At 36.9% G+C, this 21,869-nt stretch overlaps 1 protein-coding gene across 3 annotated transcripts in view; it reads left to right on the top strand.

Moving 5' to 3' along the window:
* Positions 1–21,869, top strand: part of TSPAN4 (tetraspanin 4) — a 692,998-nt gene that overhangs the window by 617,517 nt on the left and 53,612 nt on the right. For all 3 annotated transcript variants that reach the window (XM_039321934.1, XM_039321933.1, XM_039321932.1), the window contains one exon: positions 10,443–10,517. In XM_039321934.1, coding sequence (XP_039177868.1) covers positions 10,443–10,517 — 75 coding nt within the window. The remainder of the gene's footprint in view (positions 1–10,442; positions 10,518–21,869) is intronic.

Here is a 21,869-nt window from a genome sequence, read left to right as displayed (position 1 = left end):
AATAATGTTGGAAGGTGCCTTGGAGGTCATCTAGTCCAACCCCCTGCTCAGGCAGGAAATCCTATACCATTTCAGACAAATGGCTGTCCAGTCTCTTCTTAAAAACTTCCAGTGTCGGAGCATTCACTGCTTCTGGAGGCAGGTTGTTCCACTGGTTAATTGTTCTAACTCAGGAAGTTTCTCCTTAGTTCTAGGTTGCTTCTCTCCTTGATTAATTTCCATCCATTGCTTCTTATCCTGCCTTCAGGTGCTTTGGAGAATAGCTTGACTCCCTCTTCTTTGTGGCAGCCCCTGAGATATTGGAACACTGCTATCATGTCCCCCCTCATTCTTCTCTTCATTAAACTAGACTTATCCAATTCCAGCAACCGTTCCTTATATGTTTTAGCCTCCAGTCCCCTAATCATCTTTGTTGTTCTTCTCTGTACTCTTTCTAGAGTCTCAACATTTTTTTTACATCATGGTGACCAAAACTGGATGCAGTATTCCAAGTGTGGCCTTACCAAGGCATTGTAAAGTGGTATTAATACTTCACATGATCTTGATTCTATCCTTCTGTTAATGCAGCCTAGCACTGTGTTGGCTTTTTTTGGCAGCTGCAGCACACTGCTGGCTCATATTTAAGTGATTGTCCACTTGGACTCTGAGATCCCTCTCACAGTTACTACTATTGAGCAAGGTACCCCCTATACTATACCTGTACATTTGTTTTTTCTTGCCTAAGTGTAGAATCTTACTTTTTTCACCATTGAATTTCATTTTGTAGATAGCGCCCAGTGTTCAAGTCTGTCCAGATCCTCCTGTATTCTAAGCCTGTCTTCTGGAATGTTGGCTATTCCTGCCAGTTTGGTGTCATCTGCAAATTTGATGAGTTCCCCATCTATCCCCTCATCCAAATCGTTGATGATGATTGTGTGTGTGCGCACATGCATGTATATGTGCAAAATATGCATGTGTGTTAACATAATTAATGTATGTTTTTTTAAGGGTATGTACTTCTTTCTGCAGTAACTATTGTCATGTATTATTACTACTACGACTTTTATTAGTATTTTCTTTTTTAAAAAAACTTCATGGCTAATTAGTCAGTCACTCTTGTATTGCCCAACAAAATAGAAAACAAGATGGAAAACCTAAAAATAAAATATTTCTGTACAATTAAAATATCTTTAAAAACCTAAAAGACAAATACATTGAAACCAGGCATAAAAATATCATAGAACAGCCTCCATAGAGCAAAGGTTTTGGACATCTTTGAAAAATACATTTTTTAACTGAAGTCAAAACTTAATAACTTTTATTATCCAAAGGAATACCTAGCTGAGTGTGCTAGGTATTGCGTGCTTGTTTCTTGACCTCCTTTAATTCTTTTGAAAAATCCCAACTGTCGAATTTGAGATGGGCCAAAAATGTACTGTTGATGTTATGTCTAATTCACCAGCTCATGCATAGAGAGCAGATGTTATAGCAGTTGTCTACTCAAGTTGTCGACTCAAGTTTTATCTACTGGGACATGAGATCCTAAGGGATCCTAATTTGATGCTAAAATCAAATTCCTTTTTAAAAGAGAGAAAGGATATTCTGCTATTCTGTGCCTATGGTTATCTAGAAAAAGCTGGGATGATCATGCCTAGATTGTGACAGAGATCTGTAGCTTTGGTATTCTGTGACATTTTATTGATTAGAGTCTATTTTCTTCCAAAAGTCATAAAATACTGAAAATGCCATAAAATACCAATTTAATCAGCTCTCTGACATACAATCAAGGCACCATTCTTTTCTCATTCTACTAGCTGGGCTAATGCTACCAAATGATGTTAGAAGCCCAAGTGAAAGAAGGGGTGAATTTATTCTCTGAAAACACACATCTTGATTTATGTGGTGTCACAAGCACTTTTTTTCTTTCCCTTTGCCTTGGGAAAACTAGTAATAAATAATGTAGACCAGGTAACACAGAGATGTTTGGTGTCCTGTTACACATTCCTAGCATACTTGCATATCCAACTTTTGGAGCACTCGTTCGACCAATTTCTTAACAGTGCTCTAATTCTAGAACATCAGCCCTGGCATTTGTGCAAATAATCCTTACTGATCTGGCAAAAGTTTGTATCATTCCCACTGAATATCTAGATCAGGGGCCTTCAAACTTGGCTCTTTTATGACTTGTGGACTTCAACTCCCAGCATTCCTCAGCTGGCTTGCCTGGCTGAGGAATGCTGGGAGTTGAAGTCCACAAGTCATAAAAGGGCCAAATTTGAAGGCCCCTGATCTAGATGTTAACCTGACTGGATTGTATTACAGGTAATTCTTGACTTATGACCACAGCTGAGCCCAAAATTTCTGTTGCTAAGTGAATCTTGCCCCATTTAACAACCTTTCTTGCTGGAGTTGTTAAGTGAATCACTGTAGATGTTAATAATATGGTTATTAAGTGAATATGGCTTTCCATTGACTTTGCTTATCAGAAGGTTGCAAAAGGTGATCACATGACCCTGGGACACTGCAGCCGTCATACATATGAGTCATATTTATATCACTGCAAAGCAAGATTAATCATCTTTGTGAGGTTCTGTGTAAATGCTTTCAATTGGGATTGTGTTGTCTCAGGTCATAAATCGTTCTTCTATCAGTTACCTGCAATCCCCAGAAGCCATAGGAAAGCTCATTTTTATTCTCTTTATTTTTAGCACTTCAGCTGGGAAGCTTACTTAACTGTGCTATTCCATGTGCTGTACAATCTTGATTTTCCTTTTACTCCTTCCATTTAATCATAGAACCTGGTATACAATTTGGCTGGTTTATTGGAATTGTGTATTTCAGGTCAGATAAAACAGAAATAATGAATTTTCTAAATATGGTTGTCCGAAAATAATACAGAGAAGTAGCTGCATTTATAGTTTGGGTCTGAATGGTTTAATATGTATTATACTGATGTATGCCAATCTAGACTATTATCATGAATGTGGTAGCAGAAGTATTTCTCATCTTTTCTACTTGAGCTCCTTTAAAATGGAAATGAGCAAAGTTACAAGCTTAGAATCCTATCCAGGCAATTTATAATTTCATTTTTTGAATGTATAAAAGGAAAAATGCAGAACATATATATTTTCCAAATTTCATTCCCAAGCTATTTGATTTCTCCCCCCCCCCCAAATAAAAATAAATATTATGGCTGCCTTGAGTAGTGTAACCTTGGAGTCAGCCTAAGATTTGACTATTAGATCCACTTGTAATAAGTTTTCAAGTCCTTTGGAACATCTAACATCAAATGCTCTGTGGTGTGTTATCGTAAAAATCTTTCTCCAATATCAGTGGTAACTTCTGATGGAAAAAGTAATTTCCTGTGTGGTACATAGATCGTAAGTATAATAGATTTGAATCAGAAAAAGTATTTGATACATGAAAAGTCAATTATACATCAGCTTTCAGTCTGCGTTGACTTAATATATCAGTGCTTTCCATCTTCTGAAATTATTTGCTATCTAATTTGGAGATTGTCAGTTTGAATATGTTTGGCAGGATCAGTTAGATACAAACACTGTGCTCAGCATTTGAAAACTGGGATCAAAGACCTTCAGAAGCTGATACCATTACTATCAACTATACCAAACTAAAAATAACATGGCTGTCCACATTTATAGCTGCAGTCTCCTTGTCTTACTCCTTGATTTAGTATAAAAAGCTCAGCCATAAATTATACATTACACATAATCAAAAGGATAATACAGAAAGTAAAATAAAATCCTTAAATGAGTAAATGAAATGAATACCTGTAGCTATATCACCCCTGACAATTATCTTTTCCTCCCTCTGAAGACCAATAGTTATAAGCAGAACTTAGCACAGCTTCTGTAGATAGATCTGGTAGGGGGGAAAAAAAAGATGCTGTTCTCATGTGACCTGTCAAGGCAATTGGATGATAGAGAAATGATTACAACTATATGCCAATTTAGATTCAATCGGGTGATGTATTGCTGCTAGCCAGAGAATATTCTGTCCATTAAACCTAGTAGAATACAGTAGAAGATAAACCTTAATTTAAGCCTCTTAATAATAAGAACTGGAGAAGATCACAATTGGGGTAGTGGCAAGTCATGGTTTTCATTCTAGATTATTTGAGCTTTATTTTATTATGGAAAAGGTGCTGGTTGAAAGACTGGGCTTTCATTCATCAAATTATGTTTTTTTGCCATTGAAATTTTACAGGCTTGAAATTGGGAGTTAAAATATTATTATCTCTTTAATTTATTAAAATATAACTCATTTCCATTTGTCATTTATAGCAACATCTAAAATCGTAAATATTATATAAAATATTGTTTTTAAAATCAAAACGTAAAATCTATCACATTATCCCATCCAATTGCACTTGACCAATAAATAAATATTTCTATTCTATTCTATTCCATTCCATTCCATTCCTGAAATATCATTGTCTCTTTGTTTCTTAAACTTATTTGCCTCTCATCTCATCTTTCAAAGTGATTCTGGGCAGTTTACAACATAAAAACATTAAAAGCATCAGAAATAAATGTTACCCAATAAAATGGCAATATAATCAAAGTAAAATCACAGTCACAAGATTGGAAAGGAGGTGGGGAGTTGGCCGTGCAAGGGCAGGGAGGTGGGATTAATTCTTAATTAATCAACCATCTCCAGTGTGATACTCCCCCATGGGCGCCCCAAGCCATCTGGCAGAACCAAATCTTCAGGCTCTTGCAAAAGATCAGAAGGTGGGAGCCAATCTCACCCCAGGTTAAGAGCCACGACAGAGAAGGCCCTTCTCCTGGATCCCGCCAGCCAAAATTCCTTGACTGATAATAATCCCTAATACCCTTTTTTTTCTTGCTGGAGATGACATGAATATAATATAATATTGAGAGGGACAGATAAGATAAGAAATGCAAGGTAAAAATTTTCTAGATTCTTTTAATGCACTATTACAAACATGCTCCTATATATCCACTTGCAATCTTTATGGAACATTTCATTATTCTTTTATCATTATTCCGTTGGGTACATTATTTTAATCTAGTCACATTCATTTAATCAGCTTTATGTGTCACTTTTCTTTTGTATGGATCTCAAAGCAAAACCAGAACAATAAAAAAATAGAGATAACACAAAACTGCGTACAATATCAGCATAATTCAAAACATCTGCAGCACACACACATGAATACACGTATTCCCTCACAAGGGCTTGCAGTTCACAAAGGAAAATCCTCTGCTGAGATTTCAAGACATTTGGTGCAATAAATTAGTTATTGCCTTCTGAATGGTTCTGAATGGCAATACAATGCATTGTAACCTGCTCAGTTTTCTCTTTTGTTTGAGAAGACCTTGGCAAATAAGAACACTTGCTTTAGAAAGTTAATTTATAGCCACAATTTATGCATGCTTATTTAGAAATAAATCGCACAATGTCCTTTGAGAATTACTTTCAGATTAATGTTTTTACAGAGGTTTTTTTTTTAAAAAAAATCCAATTTTTGAGCATTGTTCCAAGCTTATGAATATCAGTTTCTTATTAACTCCCCCATTCCTTTCCTTTGGTCCTCAACAGCAATCCTGCCTTCCTAAACACAAGGAGTTTCTTGTTATAATATTAGGAATGCAGTGTAAATATTAATTAATTAATTAATCAGCAATTCAATAGATTAATAGATATAATCAAAGGCACTGTGAATCTGTTAGATAAAGAGTTAATCCAGTGCTGGATTGACTTCGGTTCTAGCAATTTATGCATATGGAGAAAATTTCATATGCAGCTGATCGTATTTTGTCCCCTCTAGCAACTGGCACAGTTGAATCAGTAAGCTATTTTTCAGCCAACTTCATCATCAAAGGAAACATCTTTGTATATTTGTATCTTTATTTATTTCTGTCCATGTTGGTAGTTTTCTCACAATAGTTGCAAATATTACTAGTCAAAAATGTGGACTCAAAGGAGATATAAAGTAGTCAAGCAGACCAATTCCTTCCTTCCTTCCAGCGTTGCATGCAGCAAAAATTTCTGCATGCAAAATTTTATCCTGAGCATCTCAATGTATGATTTGGGAAGTTTCTATTCAGAAGCCTGGGAGAGTTGCTGCCAGCCAATGAGAATAATGCTAAGCTAGATGGACAAGGGGCATATTCTTATGGAGAATTCTGCAACACTTGATCCTTTCCCTAATAAATCTATGAAATTATAAAACATAGGAGGAAAAATGTTTCAACTGAGGAGTCATTTCACTGAAGTCCATGTAGATTGCTTTCCAATAAGCTTGAAGAATAAGACTGCAAATTAATAATGCATCTCTTTTGATGATGGATCTGGTAGTCTATGTTGAATGGATCCAATTAAAGTGAAGCTTGTGGAAGCATGCTATTGTAAATTAGATCTGGTCAAATCCAACTGGTTTAAACCTGATCAACTCATGGTAAATCAGGACATGAAGACAGCAATCAGCTTCTTGGATTAGACTTGGTGGGTTGAGGGATGCAAGTGTGTTAACTGAATTTAAAAAAAGATGCTTCAGGGCAGCATTGTAGTTAAGTGAGGCCTTTAAAAGACACATTTTTTTTCTTTCCAATGGAAGTATTCCAGTATTATTTCTATGGAAATAAAGTGACTTGCTTATCAGAAATGAGCAGAAATATTAGGGACATGAGCTGAAGAAAGTGTTCTCAGCAGAACTGTGGTGGGCTGAGCGTAGACTGTGAGATGTACAGGATGAACAGGATTAAGGGAGATCCAAATATGGAATTCCTTCAGATTCTTTAAAGCTAAATTAAGAATCTGATTAACTCACCTTTGCTCATAACTTCCACTGTTGCTAAACGGAAGGGGGGGGAATTTATTCATTTTGTTATCCCTGTATTACTTGAATTGCCTAAGGGAGAAATTAAAGCTGTAAATAACAGAGAGCCGTTCTCCCATACTATTTCCTTATTCCATATTGTCAGGCGTGAAAGACCAGGTCTACACATGAATATCCAATTAAATTGACTTATTGCTAAACACATTCCTATGCACAGGAATCTTCTCAACCAATAGTTAGCACCTGCTTGAAGTTAGATAGGGGTCCACAGAATTCAGGAGAGGTTGGACTTAATCCAGTTATGGCTACATAAGGATTCTAGGTTCATCTCTCTTTTGACTCCGTCCCCAGGTTCTGCCACTCCTCCTACAATATATCCTACTGTGATGGATTTATCTATTCTGTGCACTGCATTTTCGGTCTAATTTTAGTAAACAAATCTATGGGGGGAGAGAAGGAAGACGAGGAGAGAGAAAATTGCACATCACACATGTGGCACACAAAATAGTGAGAGCCAGCATGGTGCAGTGATTAATGTTGTTATCAAAGCAGGGCAGTACAGGTTCAAGTCAACTCTCATTCGTGAAATTGTGATAATCGTCATCTTACAGACTATGCCACTTTGTGGGCGAGATGAGGGCAGGTGACAAAGAGAGAAGCCAAACCAGGCTGCCCTGGTAAGGAAGGGATTTTTGGAACTTTCAAATGACAAATAGATATTGCCCAGGCCACATTTACATTAAAAGATAATATACATTTTTTTAAAAAAAAAACCAACTCTGCACTTACTATTAAATATTTAAAGTACTAAGCAGTCATATTCAAGCTAACCAAATAAATTTGTAAAAGCTGTTAGCAGCCTAAACATGAATGGGAAAAACCTGTTTTCTTAACAAAGCTCAATTCAGCTTGTTGGTTGTTGTTACTTGTTGGCCTTAACCCTTCAGAGTGAAAACCAATCTTAATACTTTAAATGGAATCTAGAAGCAAATAGGCAACTGGTGATCTGCAAATGTCACATTTAAGGAATTATTGGTCCCTATTAGCAACCGGGGGTGTCACATTCTGTTCTACTTCATTACCATCTATTATCACTGTTGTTTAAACTTATTTTGTCTTTTATTCTGGAAGTCAGTTTTGGCTGTATTGCCATAGAAATAATCCAGCTTGCGTCTACTTTTAAAGCATTTTAGAAAGGCTTTGAAACAAACAGGAAGCAGGATTTTGCTCAACTCCATGAAATCATTTAGAGACAGGATGGGATTCCGTTGCAGAACTACAATTTCTACCATTGCTCATTCTTGGCTGGGAATGCTGGGAGTTGTAAGTCAACAAATATTAACAAGCCGTTAATTTTCTATCACTGTTGAACTCACCAGGAAGTAAAAAGTTACAATGAAACTGATTTCAAGGTGCATATGATTTATAAAACAGAGATATGATGTGTAAACATGTAAACGGATTCAATAGTTCATTATTGTGAAGCCAAAGGATTATGCAATTCTTACAGAGAACTAAAATACTAGCAATTATAACCTCTTCTTAGTTGAATCTTAAACTTATTAAAACAAAAAATCCCTATGTAGTACAAAACTCTGTGTGTGTGTGTGTGTGTGTGTGTGTATGGTCAGTCTCAAGATAATTTCAAATAAAAGTTCCCTCTATTTCTCTCTTTTTTCCATCCTTACAGCAATTTTGTCCTATTCCTGTGTCTGTATTCATCACTTTTCAGTACATATTTCACTTAATGTATACATTTTTTCTAAAATTCATTTTTGTTTTGTATATTTTGTGATTTCCTCCAATATACATCCACTTTTGTGCTAATTTTCTGTAATGGATATATTTTTCTGTGTAAATTTTGAATGGAAAATGGTATTCCAAAATTAGGAATAATGCAAATATAAATCTCTTATTGTTTTCTGGTTAACATATATATTTATATGCCTGGATAATATGAATTAGTTCATTTTTAATGATCTAAACAATATTCTCCCCATTCATATATACTGTACAGTTGTTTGTATCTTTTCATTGACTTCTTTTTTTAAAAAAAAAAAATCCCACCTTCTACAAAGCTGAGTGGTGGAAAAACAGAAGCAAGGGTGCTTAATTCTTTCTTAAGGTGTTTTGTCACTGCCATCCTGTAGCTGTTTCTTGAAATACCTTTTTCCCTGGAGGGGAAAAAGAACAACATGTATACTGATTTTAAGCAGAAAACTTGCTGGAGGCAAAAGTATTACGTGTGTTGCAGAATTGTTAGTGGAAAGGAAAAATATAAATTCAATAAATAAAGGAAATTCTTTTGTGTTAGAAAAATACTTGGCTCATCCATTTAGCTCGAAACTGTTTTTCATTCCCCCCCCCAAAAAAAGCAAAATAAAACAAATCAGCAGAATGATACGCATAGCTAGTTTTTAATATCTGATCTTGTCTCTAGATTAATTATCATTATAGTTTTAAGCTTATTTCGATATCAGATGCATATTTTAAATTATCTTATGTATAGGGAGTTTACACCATGTGTCTTTGGTTGCATATTTGTTATTTTAGAAATTATCTAAGGTAATTTGAAGAGCTATGGTGGCGCAGTGGTTAGAAAGCAGTACAGCAGGCTAACTCTGCCCACAGCGTAGAGTTTGATTCTGACCGACTCAAAGTTAACTCATCCTTTTATTCTTTTGAGGTTGGTAAAATGAGGACCCATTTGTTGGGGGCAATATATTGACTCTGTAAACTGCTTAGAGAGTGCTGTAAAGTACTATGAAGCTGTATATAAGTCTAAGTCAGTGGTTCTCAACCTGTGGGTCGGGACCCCATTTGGGGTTGAACGACCATTTCACGGGGATCGCCAAACAACGCAGTCCGCCATTTTTTCCCCTTTTCCTTAGCTATGCTACTCCCTTTTATTCTATTGGCTTTTGAAAGCCAATAGAATAGACTCTCTCGAATAGAGTCTAATTCTATTGGCTTTCAAAAGCCAATAGGAATTGTCCAGGCTGTTTCTGCCCTGCTGAGCCCGCCAAAAGTCCCATTCTGCAAATGGTGCTGCACCAGTTGAGTAGTCCTCGACTTATGACCAATTGCGTAGTCCTCCGACTTATGACCGGTTGGGAGTTGCGGCATTAAAAAGGTTGAGAACCACTGGTCTAAGTGCTATTGCTATTACTAATCAGTATGGCTACCATGCTTGCTGGGAACTCTGGGGATTATAGGAAATCAGGAGGAAACCCACTAGATAGGGGAATGTTGATCCGCATCTAGATAACCTCATCCTAGTTCTCACTGAAGTTATTGAGGTGCACCATTTCAGTCTACAGGTAAGGATCAAATCACTGGATGCTACTGTTTTTAAAAGTGTTCACTTAAATTATGGTGTGGCAAGAGGAAAAGCTGTACTCTAGCCTTTCTCTTTGGCATGCTAGTTTTCCTGTGTGGAAGAACATCCAAGAAGTGGATTCTCCACCTGCATTTAAAGTGGTACTACCCAGATGCAGGTTTTTCTCCCCAACCAAAGCTAGCCATAAGCCCAGTCCTTTTGTATATGGATTTGTGTGTTGCTCAGTGTCAGAAAGACAAACCAGATTTTGATGTTTCTGGACTTTTGTTTCTCTCCCGCTCCCTCTTCTCTTGACAGTTTTTTATCATGCTGTTAATTATATTTGTGCTGGAGCTCACGGTGGTGATTCTGTTCTTCGTCTACACCGACAAGGTATGTCAAGAGAATTTTTTTCCACTGTCTTCTGCCCCTTTCAGCGAATGCTTCTCCCTTCATCAGTAAGTCATGAAGCCTTTCCCTTGGCATGCAGGTCATGTTTTCCCAGACTCTACCACATCTCTGCCTTTCAGGAATCATGTTCTCTGAATGCCTAAATATTTAATGCTCTGGGCTCCCTCTTCCTTTCCCCCCTCTTTCGAGCTTGCTTCCCTTTCAAGGTCAAGCACCTTGACAACACAGCCACTATTTAAATATGGAGCAGTTCAATGAGGAAAAACTGATGAAAACTCAGGCACTAAAAGCAGATAAAAATCATCCCATTAAGAAGTTCATTATGAGAAACAAATGTGCTGAAAATCCCAAATTGGCCATAAGGAAACCAGTTTTGGGGGCTGCATAATTTCAGCTAAGGAACTGTGGAAGTACAGTCTTTGCATGTTGCAGTGGTGGCAAGATGGTGTAGATCTAAAAATTAAGAAATATATGAATGAATGAATTAGATGTGATAATGCACAAATAAAGCTTGGCAATGTAAAAAAAGTTATCTGGTAGTGCTGATAATACTTGCTACCATTCAACAGAGAACTCAGCTCTGATGTCATGCCTAAGAAGAGGAATGCCACCATGTTCCTTAAACTGCTCCTATTTATAGAGCCAAAAACCAGAGTTTTCCAAAACTGTCACAGTAACCACAATTTCCTTCCCTAGGTGTTTCTTTATAAGCCATCTGCTCTTTCTTTCCACTTCCCTTTCCCAGCCCAAGCGTAGAAACTAAAATTCCCCCCTTTCTTCCCTACCTTTTGGCACTGCTTGCCCAAATCAAAGATTCAGTAAGCACTTAAGTTCCACATCTCATAACAAGCTCCAAAGAGAAGCAGCTTACATTAAGAGACAAAAGGAAATAGGCTATCGTCTATCTTTATCTTGTGAGCAATAGGATAATGTTTAAATTTCATGTATTGATATTTTGTTATCCCTCTTCTTTAAGCAGCCAGTTTAGTTTGGAAAATACTGATGATTCCGTCCTCCCCATTCGAAATTGATAATTTTGCTGCTAAAATTCAATGTCAGTTATGAGAAAGCCAGAATTGTTTGTTACAATACATTACCCTGATATCTTTTAAGATAATGGGAAATAATGTTCCAAAAAATTAACTTTGTATCAACAGGAAATACTAAATCAACTTGTATGGAAGATAATTTATGTTGTCGGTAATTGTTTTAACTTCGTCTATTCTGAAGGCTTATGAATAAATTGCAGCCCCTTAAGAAACCCCAAAAGTGATTTCCAAAAGTCAATTGGATTTTCTTTGGTTTTTTTTTTCTTTGAAGACATTTTCACTTCTCATCCAAAAAAACTTTTTCAGTTCTGACTGAATGGTGGAGAGAAGAGCCCAAGGACCTTTCAGTGGGTTCATGAAGTCAAATAAATATTTGAACATTTCTCAGTTTTAATTTCTACTACATTACCTATTGGTAGATATAACCCACATAAACTTTGGGTTCTTTGGGGTCCTCAGTCATTTTAAGAATGTAAAGTGGTTCTGAGGCCAAAATGTTTGTGAACCACTGGTCTATAGGATATTTGATGGCATGAAACAAAGACCATCACAATGTAGATTGTTGCCCCAATGGTAGAAAGGAGGATAGGGAGAGGTGTTTAACAGATCAGCCACACACTATAAATAATTTACAGCTATTTTGTAATATGAAGTTGTTTAAGTGTATTTAAATGAGTTGATGGTGAATTTTTGTATTCTCCTTTTTGCATTCTCCGCTAAGAATAAAACAAGTTCTTGAAGCTACAGGAAAAAAATCTTATCCACTTAGACCAATATTTTCTTTTTTATTGGAGAACTTTTCTGAATTATGTATTTGTTACTGTGAAAGTAAGAAGTTGAGTTTTACACTGAATCTGATCAGTGCCCAGCTGTAGTTGCTATTCTTTCACAGTGCTCAGTTCTTTTGAGTCACAGATAGTTCTCTTGTACAAGAAATCCATTAACTGGAATTAAGATGGGGCTTCATGCATTCACCATGTGCATGCTACCTCTGATCTAATGATAAAAATAATTAATATTTCTCTAGGTCACTGCATTCAATTTGATTATTTTCCAGAGCTTTCCCTTATGTTTATGGACAAAATAAATTTTCATCCTGACTCAGAAAGCAGCAGTCAACTTGAAATATTGAAGAAAATTGAGTATTTGATTTTCCATAATCCTTACAAAGTTTAGTTTGACTTCATTTAGATCAGGGGTGTCAAACTCAATTTCATTGAGGGCCACATCAGCATTGCAGTTGCCCTTAGGGGTCTGGATGGGTGTGGCCAGGGTGGGTGTGGTCTACTGGATGGGTGTGGACAGAGTGGGTGTGGCCTATTGGGTGGACATGGCCAGCTCTACATCGTTCGTGTCAAGGATGCCTGTGGGGGCCTGGGCAGGAGTGGGACAGGTCTGAGGGTCTCTGGCAGAAGGGGTTGGGACCAGGGCAAGTGCCAAGGCATGGTCCACTGGAGGAACCTCACTGCCTGCTGAAACCCCTCCACCAGAGCCCATCAAGCTGGATATATGAAGTAGGCGAGGGCCATTTGCTGGCCACTTCCAGGCGATGGTGCATTTCTTCATTCCTCACAAAGGGTGACACCTCCCCAGCATGCACCCAGGGGGTGGGGCCGACACAGCAGGGGCTGGTTCCTCACTGTTTCCAGACGGTCTTGTGGAGCTAAGATTGAATGCCTTTCAGCATAGATGGCCATCACAAAATTGTACATTGGTTCCTGGCTGGCCAGGGCCAAGGCAGTGGGGGCCGTTCCCTCACTGTTTCCAGGATGGCTTCGCGGGCCACATGAAACCACTTCGCGGGCCATATCCGGCCCCCGGGACTTGTTTTTGACATGTCTGATTTAGATGGCACTAAGTTGAGAAAGGTTGTGCCTTTATTGTTTTTTTCCACTGTCTTCTTTAAATCTTCCATGTTCCTTATTTGTGAAACAGAGCCCTACCCAATTCCAAGGAAGCTCCTCTCCTCCCTTCCCCTCCCCTCCATGGATCAACATTGTTTAACCATCCTTTGCCATCTCCAAGTTGCTCCCTAAATATTCAAATTGTGCTGCCGATCAAATTAAAGGTTACCTGCCTGATTCAATTGTTTATTGATACCCCCATTTCTATTTCTCTCCATCTCCTTAATTTTCACCCATCATTGCTGGCTTTCTTGAGGGCTGAGTGAAGATCTGCAAGGTGAAGATATACTTTGTTGGAGGTATACTGGGTGTACAAATAGTCCTTGACTTATGACCATTCATTTAATAACTGTTCAGTTATGGTGCTGAAAAAAGTGACTTATGACCAGTCCTCACACTTATGACCATCGCAACATCCCCATCGCCACATGATCAAAATTTGGGCACTTGGCAACCTGCAATGTATTTATGACAATTGCAGTATTCTGGGATCACGTGTTCAGCATTTGCAACCTTCCGAGGGGGCTTCCAACAAAGAAAGTCAATGGGGGAAGTTGGATTTGCATAATAATAATGACAACAACAACAACCATAATAACAATAATAATAATAATCGACATCTGCCTATCCCAGGTCCTTGGTAAGGACTTGATAGGTAGACAAAAATGTCAAATCCAGTCTGAACATCTGGCTGACTGTGCGATGAATAATAATAACAATAATAACAATAACAATAATAACAATAATAATAAAGTTGGAACGGACATTGGAAGTCATTTAGTCCAACCCCCTGCTCAGACAGGAAACCTATACCATTTGAGACAAATGGCTGTCCAGTCTCTTCTTAAAAATTTCCAGTGTTGAAGCATTCATAGCTTCTGGAGGCAGGTTGTTCCACTGTGTTGATTCATTTAATGACCACCGCAAACGAGGTTGTAAAATCAGGCACAACTCACTAACTGACTACATCATTTAGTGATGGAGGTTCTGATCCCAGTTGTGATCAAAGACTACCTGAATAGCATAGATGGTGTAGTCCTCTCAGCCCACTCAGCATGGCAGATAGGGGAAACTGGAATCTAGCCCAGTTCTAACTGGAGGGTGATAAATTCTCTGCCCTGCTATAAATGCATTGTTCTTCCACAAAGAGGAACATGCATGTTATTTTAAGATAACTACCTCAGACTTGCCTGAGGACAAGTGTGAGTACTATATTTTCAGAGTAACAATGCTTTTAGAAATACATAATTTCAAATATTAACTCTCTAAATAATACACTAGTAATAACTTATTCTGCCCTTCCACTTTTTAACATCTGTGTTTATATTTTCATTATGAAAGTTTTCCCAAAGGCAATAATAAAGACCAGATTTACTTGCTTTCGCAACATTGTTTATCATTCTCAAATAGATAGGTTTATTCAAATTTTTCCCTTTCTTTGTTTGATTTATACAAAGAACTTTGGTGATGCAAACTGGAAATCATAATTTTAGGATTAAAGAAACATACACAACAAAAGGTCAAAAGTAATTGGAAAGTAGCTGTATTATGAGGATTATACATATTATTGGACCCAAGTTGTGGTTTCAGAATTTAAAAAGTGCAGATAAGCTTAGTAGATTGGAAGTCTAATAAAGGATTAGAACAGAATAAAATATTGTCTTGGCAAATCAGGATAATATAAACAAATGGTAGAGAGGTAGTTGATAAGAAAGGGTTGGAAGTTTGGCTCCTGCCACTCATCTCTGGCAAATGCCTCCTTCCTTAGGCTTTGGGTTTACTTTTAGATTTCATATAGCAGCAGATTTAGAAGTTGGACAAATAATCCACTGTTAATTGCTACAATAAGAATTACAGAAAGAGGGGAATAATACAGAACTCCATGTAAGTGCAATTGGATTAGATAAGAGGGTATTCTAAAGGGTTAGCACCAGTTAAAGTAACATAATATGATCCTCCTCTGCTCACGATTAAAATGGAACTTAAAGCATGGCAAATTTTTTCATTAACATGGCTTAGTAGGATTCAAGTTAAAAGGACCATTCTTCCTCAAATCCCGTTAATGTTTCAACAGTCCTGATTCTATTGCATACTACTTGGCTTTGTATATGTAAAGATGTCTTTTTTTTCATGTACGCACAATGATTAAGATCAATAATTACACAAACTGTGCAATGTAAGCAAACTCTGATGGAAGTTTACTAAGCATACCAAATAGGAAATACGTTAATGCCATTCAAGCATTGCTCTTCCTGGAGAGGTTCTTTTCCCAGATGGGCAAAGTCACAGAGGGCTGAAGATACCATTTTTAAAGAAGCTTGATTTTAGACATTAGCCTGAAGATTAGCCTGAGTTGACTGGAGCTAAATTATCTGCTAAAGTTGACATAGTTGTAAGGCTTCTCTTCCTTTGCTTTCCTTCCTTGTCTTGTCTCAATTCCATCCAGTTTTATTTCTCCCTCTTTCCTTGATTCAACTGTGAAAATGATTAGTTGATATTTGTAGATAAGGAATCAGTTAATAAATATTTTTTGTTCTGGCCAGCCATTATTTTGTAGAGTGGTTAGGTAGGTTTCTATGTATACACCTAAGTATCTTGAGATATATACATGTTTTGAGCATGCATTTGTTGAGGATGGTGTTTAGCCAGAATCAGCAATCCTAGATTGACAGATTAAGAAAGCATCACCCAGAAATTTTTGCTGGGTTTATAACATTTCTTGTTCACTCTTGGAAGGATTGTCTTAATTTAAGGACTGTCTTCCTTTTGGAGAATATGGTAACAGGATCTATTCATATTATTAATGAATAATAATGTCAATGAGTATGAGTTGAGTTGCACTGAACTCTTTATTGGTTAGGATGACACTGTTCCTCTGATATTAAGAAATTAAAATCATAGAATCATAAAATATAAAAGATGGAAGGAATCTTGAGGATAATTTTATCCAACTCTCTGCCCAGTGCAGGTATTCACTACTGTCACATCCCTGACAGATGATATTCAGCTTGAGCATAAATACCTGTGATGAGGAAGAGATGCTGCCTAGGGGAAGGATCAGATAACAATGGGGTGGGCTCACAGCTGCATAAAGGCAAAGAAAGATACTCAGAAAACATCCTTTGTTATCAGGCTGTAAAAAAAAAAAGACAATAGGAGATTTGCACTTTTAGCCTTGCAAGATTCTGTTAATGTAGCCTTACAATAAAGTACAATTAACTCATCTGATCATGTTTCCTGACCATATCTCAGGTGAGATGCAATCACCAACTGCCAAGGCAGCTGAACAGCTCTTACTGTAAGAAACTTTTTCCTGATATCTAAGTAAAACTTGCTCCCTTATAAATTAAATCTATATGTTTCTTATTTTTGGGAACAACACTGAGCAAGTCTTTACAAAATAATCTTTCATGTACTTGAGGAGAGCTATCATATTTCCTACAGCCTCCACTAGGCTGTTGTTTTTTTTAATTATGTGTTGGGTTTATATCTGAGCTTTTATTAAGGACCGCAAGGCAGTGTACATAGTGCTCTCTTGACTCATTTTCCCCCTCAACAGCAACTCTTGAGGTAGGTTAGTCCGAATACCAGTATTTGACTGAAAATCAGCCAGTGACCTTCTGTAGCCAAGGATATATTTAACCTGCGTCTCTCCATTGCCAGTTCAGTCCTTTAGCTTGCTAACCCATACTGGCATTTAGAATATCTTCAGTGTTCATCCTAAATCTATTCCTTCCAGACCCCTAATCTTTTTAGCTGCTTTCCTCTGGAAACCCTCCACTTTGTCATTATGCTTCTTAAAATGCAAAGCTCAGATGTGAACACACATTTCAGTATTCTAAAGCCAACACAGTATACAGGACACAATGACTTATGTTGGTCTTGTCACTGTATTTTTGTTGTTGTGGCCTACAATTACACTGAGTGTGTGGCAGTTTTTCTCATTTTGTGGCAAACTAAAACTGGAGGATTACTCATAGAACCTCATGAACAAGATCCAGGCCAAGCACAGTCATACCACCCCCTCCTTTACATAATCCCACTAGATCTAAAGAGACTATTCCTGCCTTAAAACAAAGTCCTCTTAATCTTGCCAGGCAGAAGAATGCAACAAACAAAAGACAGCAGCAGGTCCTGCAACAATTTAGCTGGGTGGGAAACTGCAGATATTCCATTCTAAATTGAGGACTGGTGTCTAATTTCCTAATGTTCCACTGTTTGTTAACATGGCAACAACATGCTCCCTCTTTTGAAAAGGTGCAGTGCTTTTCCCTCTCATTTACATGTCATAAAAAAAAACCCACCACCATCCCTTCCATGGTCATAGAAAGCTACAGAGAATCAAAGTCTTAAAATTTCCCACTCCCCAGGTCACAAGTTCTTGTTTGTTCTTGTTCTTCTTTCTTCTTTGAACTTGAACCCAATAATCATTGCTTCCAATAAAGCATGATCTTCCTCCTAAGTGTTGTGTTTCATTTCTTGCCTTCCAAATTTCCTCGTCTTTTTTTTAATCTAAAGCATCTTGTTAACTCATGTTCTATGTGTAATCCACCCAAACACCCAGATATCTTTTGCATGTACTGTTGCCTAGAATGATCTCTTCCATCTCCATGCATATTTTTGACTTTTCTCCCCCAAAAGATTGCATTTGTCTCTGTTGAAATTTATCATGCCGGCTTTTGTTCATTGGTCCAGCTTATCAAAATCTTTCAGAATCTTAATACTGTTCTCTAAGGTGTTTGCTATCGTCCCATCTACTGGATGTGTTCTTTGCAAATCCCATTGTCCCAAGTTATAAATAAATATGTTGGACAGCAGAGAGCCTAAAACAGAGCCCTGTAGTGTGACCCTTGCCACTTACTCCCATCTTGAGGCACTGGCATACACTTGTGTACAACTGTTTAACTAGTTCTGCAGCCATTTAATGGTAGCATAATCCAGCCTATATTTTTCCATCTTGTCTACTAGGTTTTTATAGAAAATTTATCAAATGTTTTGCTGAAGATTAATGTTTACCACATTACCATGCCAACTAGATTGGTCTGTCAAGCAAAGACAAGCAATTGGATTTGGCATGAGTTGTTCTTAATACATTTATTCTTTAAAGCTGCTTCCTGCCAACAAAGGCTTCTTTTCTAATTAATATGAATAACTCTGTTTAAAAGTTTGGAGAGGGTGAAAGTTTTGACTGTTCCCCTTTTTTCCTTTTCCTATTCCTTTATCACTATTTTTTAAAGCATGAGAATACATTTGTTCAGTGTATATTTGTTTTAAGATTAGATATTTAATTATTGAAAGAAACTCTGTTGCTGCTAAATATTTTGCAAAAGAAGTGGTTACAAGACGCAATGTCTGTGGAGATTCTCAGTCATCTAGATCATGGTTGTCCCAATATGCTTTTCAAAAGGGAACTGGACTTTCTTTGTTTTTTTCCTTGAAGACAATTCACTTCTCATCCAAAAAGCTTCTTCAATTCTGAAGTTCTGGAAGAGAAGTGAAATGTCTTCAAGGAAAAAACAAAGAAAGTCCAGTTGCCTTTTGAAAAGCACTTTTGGGACACAAGATTCCAACCTGGTTTCAAATGAGTTAACTTTAAGATTCCTTCATCAGATCTTTAAACCTTACCAGTTTTGACATTAGCAACATTTGAACAAAGGTGCATATCTACTTTTTTAATAGTAAGGGAATCTGTTGAAGTTATATAAATTGAGGTCTGAACACATTGATTTTCATTAGAACTCTTCGTGACATAGAATTTCTTAGATTGCAGTATACTTGATTGAAATGACACAATAGAGATTGTAAGCTTTCTATTCTGCATTAGTGGACTTGCAGACTTGCAGACATAATAAGTTTTTTAGTTCTTTATGTTGCCAATTTTTGAAGAAAATTCAATTGAACCCCATCAGTCTCAGAAAATGAATCCTTCAATCAATGTATGATCATTATCCCCTAAAACATATAACTTGGTCTAACATAACAAATTGACCCAATTCCTATTGTTATCTGTCAGGTTTATTGTGGCAAAACACTAGAAAATGAAAATACATCTTTGATTAGATCAGGATGGAAAACTGATCTGATTGAAAAATTAACACAAGAAAGAGTTTGAAAAAATCTTAAAATAAAGTATTGTATTGTAGTATTGTAGATTGTAGATTTACTTCCATCTAATATACATTTACTATTGCATTAATAATGTTCATCCTAATATAATTCTTTGTACAAATATTATTGTACATATTGAAAAAGTATATTCAATATTTATAAATATAAATATGTTTATATTTGAATATTTAGTAACAATGTTTTAAATGCTTGTGTATTGCCTTAAGATTACATATGTGTGTATAATTATACTCGTAGTTTTATTTTTTGTTTTATGTTTTTGGATCTATAGTTGCCTTTTTGTTTCATTCTTTAATAAAAATAAAATGAATTTTATTAAGCTTCATGAGGTAAATTCTTTGACATATGCCTGTGATCCTGAAAATTAATTTTAATTTAATAACAGAAAGTGTTTGTATGAACCTAAGAAAGATCAGTTTTATTTCCCAACTGCATTAGAAGACGTTTTATTTGATATTTCCACACATACAAAGCACAATAGCTTATGAAATGTTATTGAAGCATTAGAAGTAAGACTATCAAAAAGAAGGAAAGGTGCATGTAGAGAAAAATCAGGTACTACTTAAATACAGAAAAATAGAAATAGATTTATAATATGCATGAATATTTCTTCTGGAATATATTTCTTTGGAAGTTCATAGGATATTCATATTAAAAGCATTAGTAAAATAAAGCATTAATGTATTTAAAAGGCAGATTTTAAGTCCATCTCAAATAGTCCAGTATCCCACTTATGAATGGCATGCTTTTATAATTCACACACAGTAGCAGTGTCCAATTTTTATTTTTTTTAAAGTTCCTAGAGGATGATACAATCTTGAAATTTTAAAAATTGGACACATAGACTTTTTAGAAGTTGAATTGACTTTTCCCCTGTTCATTTTGCAACATATTTTACATTCTTATTTTTACATTCTATATTGTAAAAGCTACTAATTTACATTATGCTATTTTTCTCACTGAAACGATTAAGACAATTATCATAATCCATTGGAAACCTCTTATATACCATTCCCATCTCCCATTTAGAGCAAGGCAATGTAGCATTGCATGTTAGAAACTGACATGCATATTATATCAGTACTTTATTAACTTCACTACTCCTAGTCTAATTATAAATACAATTCAGTGCTTGTTTCACTTTTAAAACCTTTAAGAACTTCAAGCCTTGGCATGTAAAGAACTGTCTCTTTCTTTTGATGAGAGGCCATTTTCTGACGACCCCTATCAGATAGGATATAGTTAAGTGGGCCTTTTTAATTGTGAAATACAATTGGCAAGGTGATCCTTTAATGTGTTTCCAGCACCTAACCAAAAGTCTCCTGTTTCTCAGGCATTCTGAATCATATCACAAGCATGCCATGTTAGAGACTTGGGGATTCATTAAGTAAGTCCAGCATATATCTCAATTTTCTGGTGATGTTTCCTTCTCTATTTGAATTTATGTTGGAAAGCATTGCTTTCTCTTTATACCCTGCTGGGCTAATCACATAAGTGGTTAAAACATCTATTTTTCCTATCTTGTTCTCTCCCCTTACTGATACAGCCATAAAAAGATTAATGTACCACAAAAGCTGTAATTCATGATTCCCTGATTTCTGGGCTGCAGTGTGTTTAGCTTTAACTCCTGCCGGTGATGTGTGTGTGCAGCAATCTCTAACTCCTCTAATTAGAGTTAATCAGGGGCGTTAATTATACTTTGCTGGCAATATCTTAGCTAGCTGAATATTGTTGCCTTGGATGTTCACCATGTTCTGTCTATCTTCTTTCTTGTGTGGTCTCATTTCATACTGTCCTGGAATTGTTTAGTGCAGGGCTTTTCAACCAGTGGTACGGGTACCACCTGTGGTATATTGGCACCTGGCAGATGGTATGCGACCATCCTAGAAAAGTGGTAGTGGGGGAAGGGAATGAGCTGAACCGGTGGCAGCACCGCAACAGCCTGAGCGAGAGATGGCTGGAGCTGCAGAGCTGTCAGGGCTCAGCAGAAGCACCAGAATCGACGCTTCTTCGGGACTGTCAGGGCTCAGTGGAAGCATTAGGATCAGTGCCAGGCTCCAGCTGGAGCTCGGCACTGATTCTGGCACTTCTGCTGAGCCCAGAAGAAGCGCCAATCAGCTGGAATGTTGCAGCATCTCCAGGGTCTTGTGATTTACATTCAGATGCTTGCCAACTGATTCATATTTATGACGGTCACAGTGTCCCAGGGTCATGTGAAGTGACCAAAACCTGCTGCAACCACCCAGCAGACG

Source organism: Crotalus tigris, unplaced genomic scaffold (assembly GCF_016545835.1).
Source record: "Crotalus tigris isolate CLP2741 ecotype Arizona unplaced genomic scaffold, ASM1654583v1 scf7180000023830.6690815, whole genome shotgun sequence".
Taxonomy (NCBI): domain Eukaryota; kingdom Metazoa; phylum Chordata; class Lepidosauria; order Squamata; family Viperidae; genus Crotalus; species Crotalus tigris.
The sequence above is the reverse complement of the archived record's forward strand: the minus strand, read 5'-3'. Positions and strand labels throughout refer to the sequence as shown.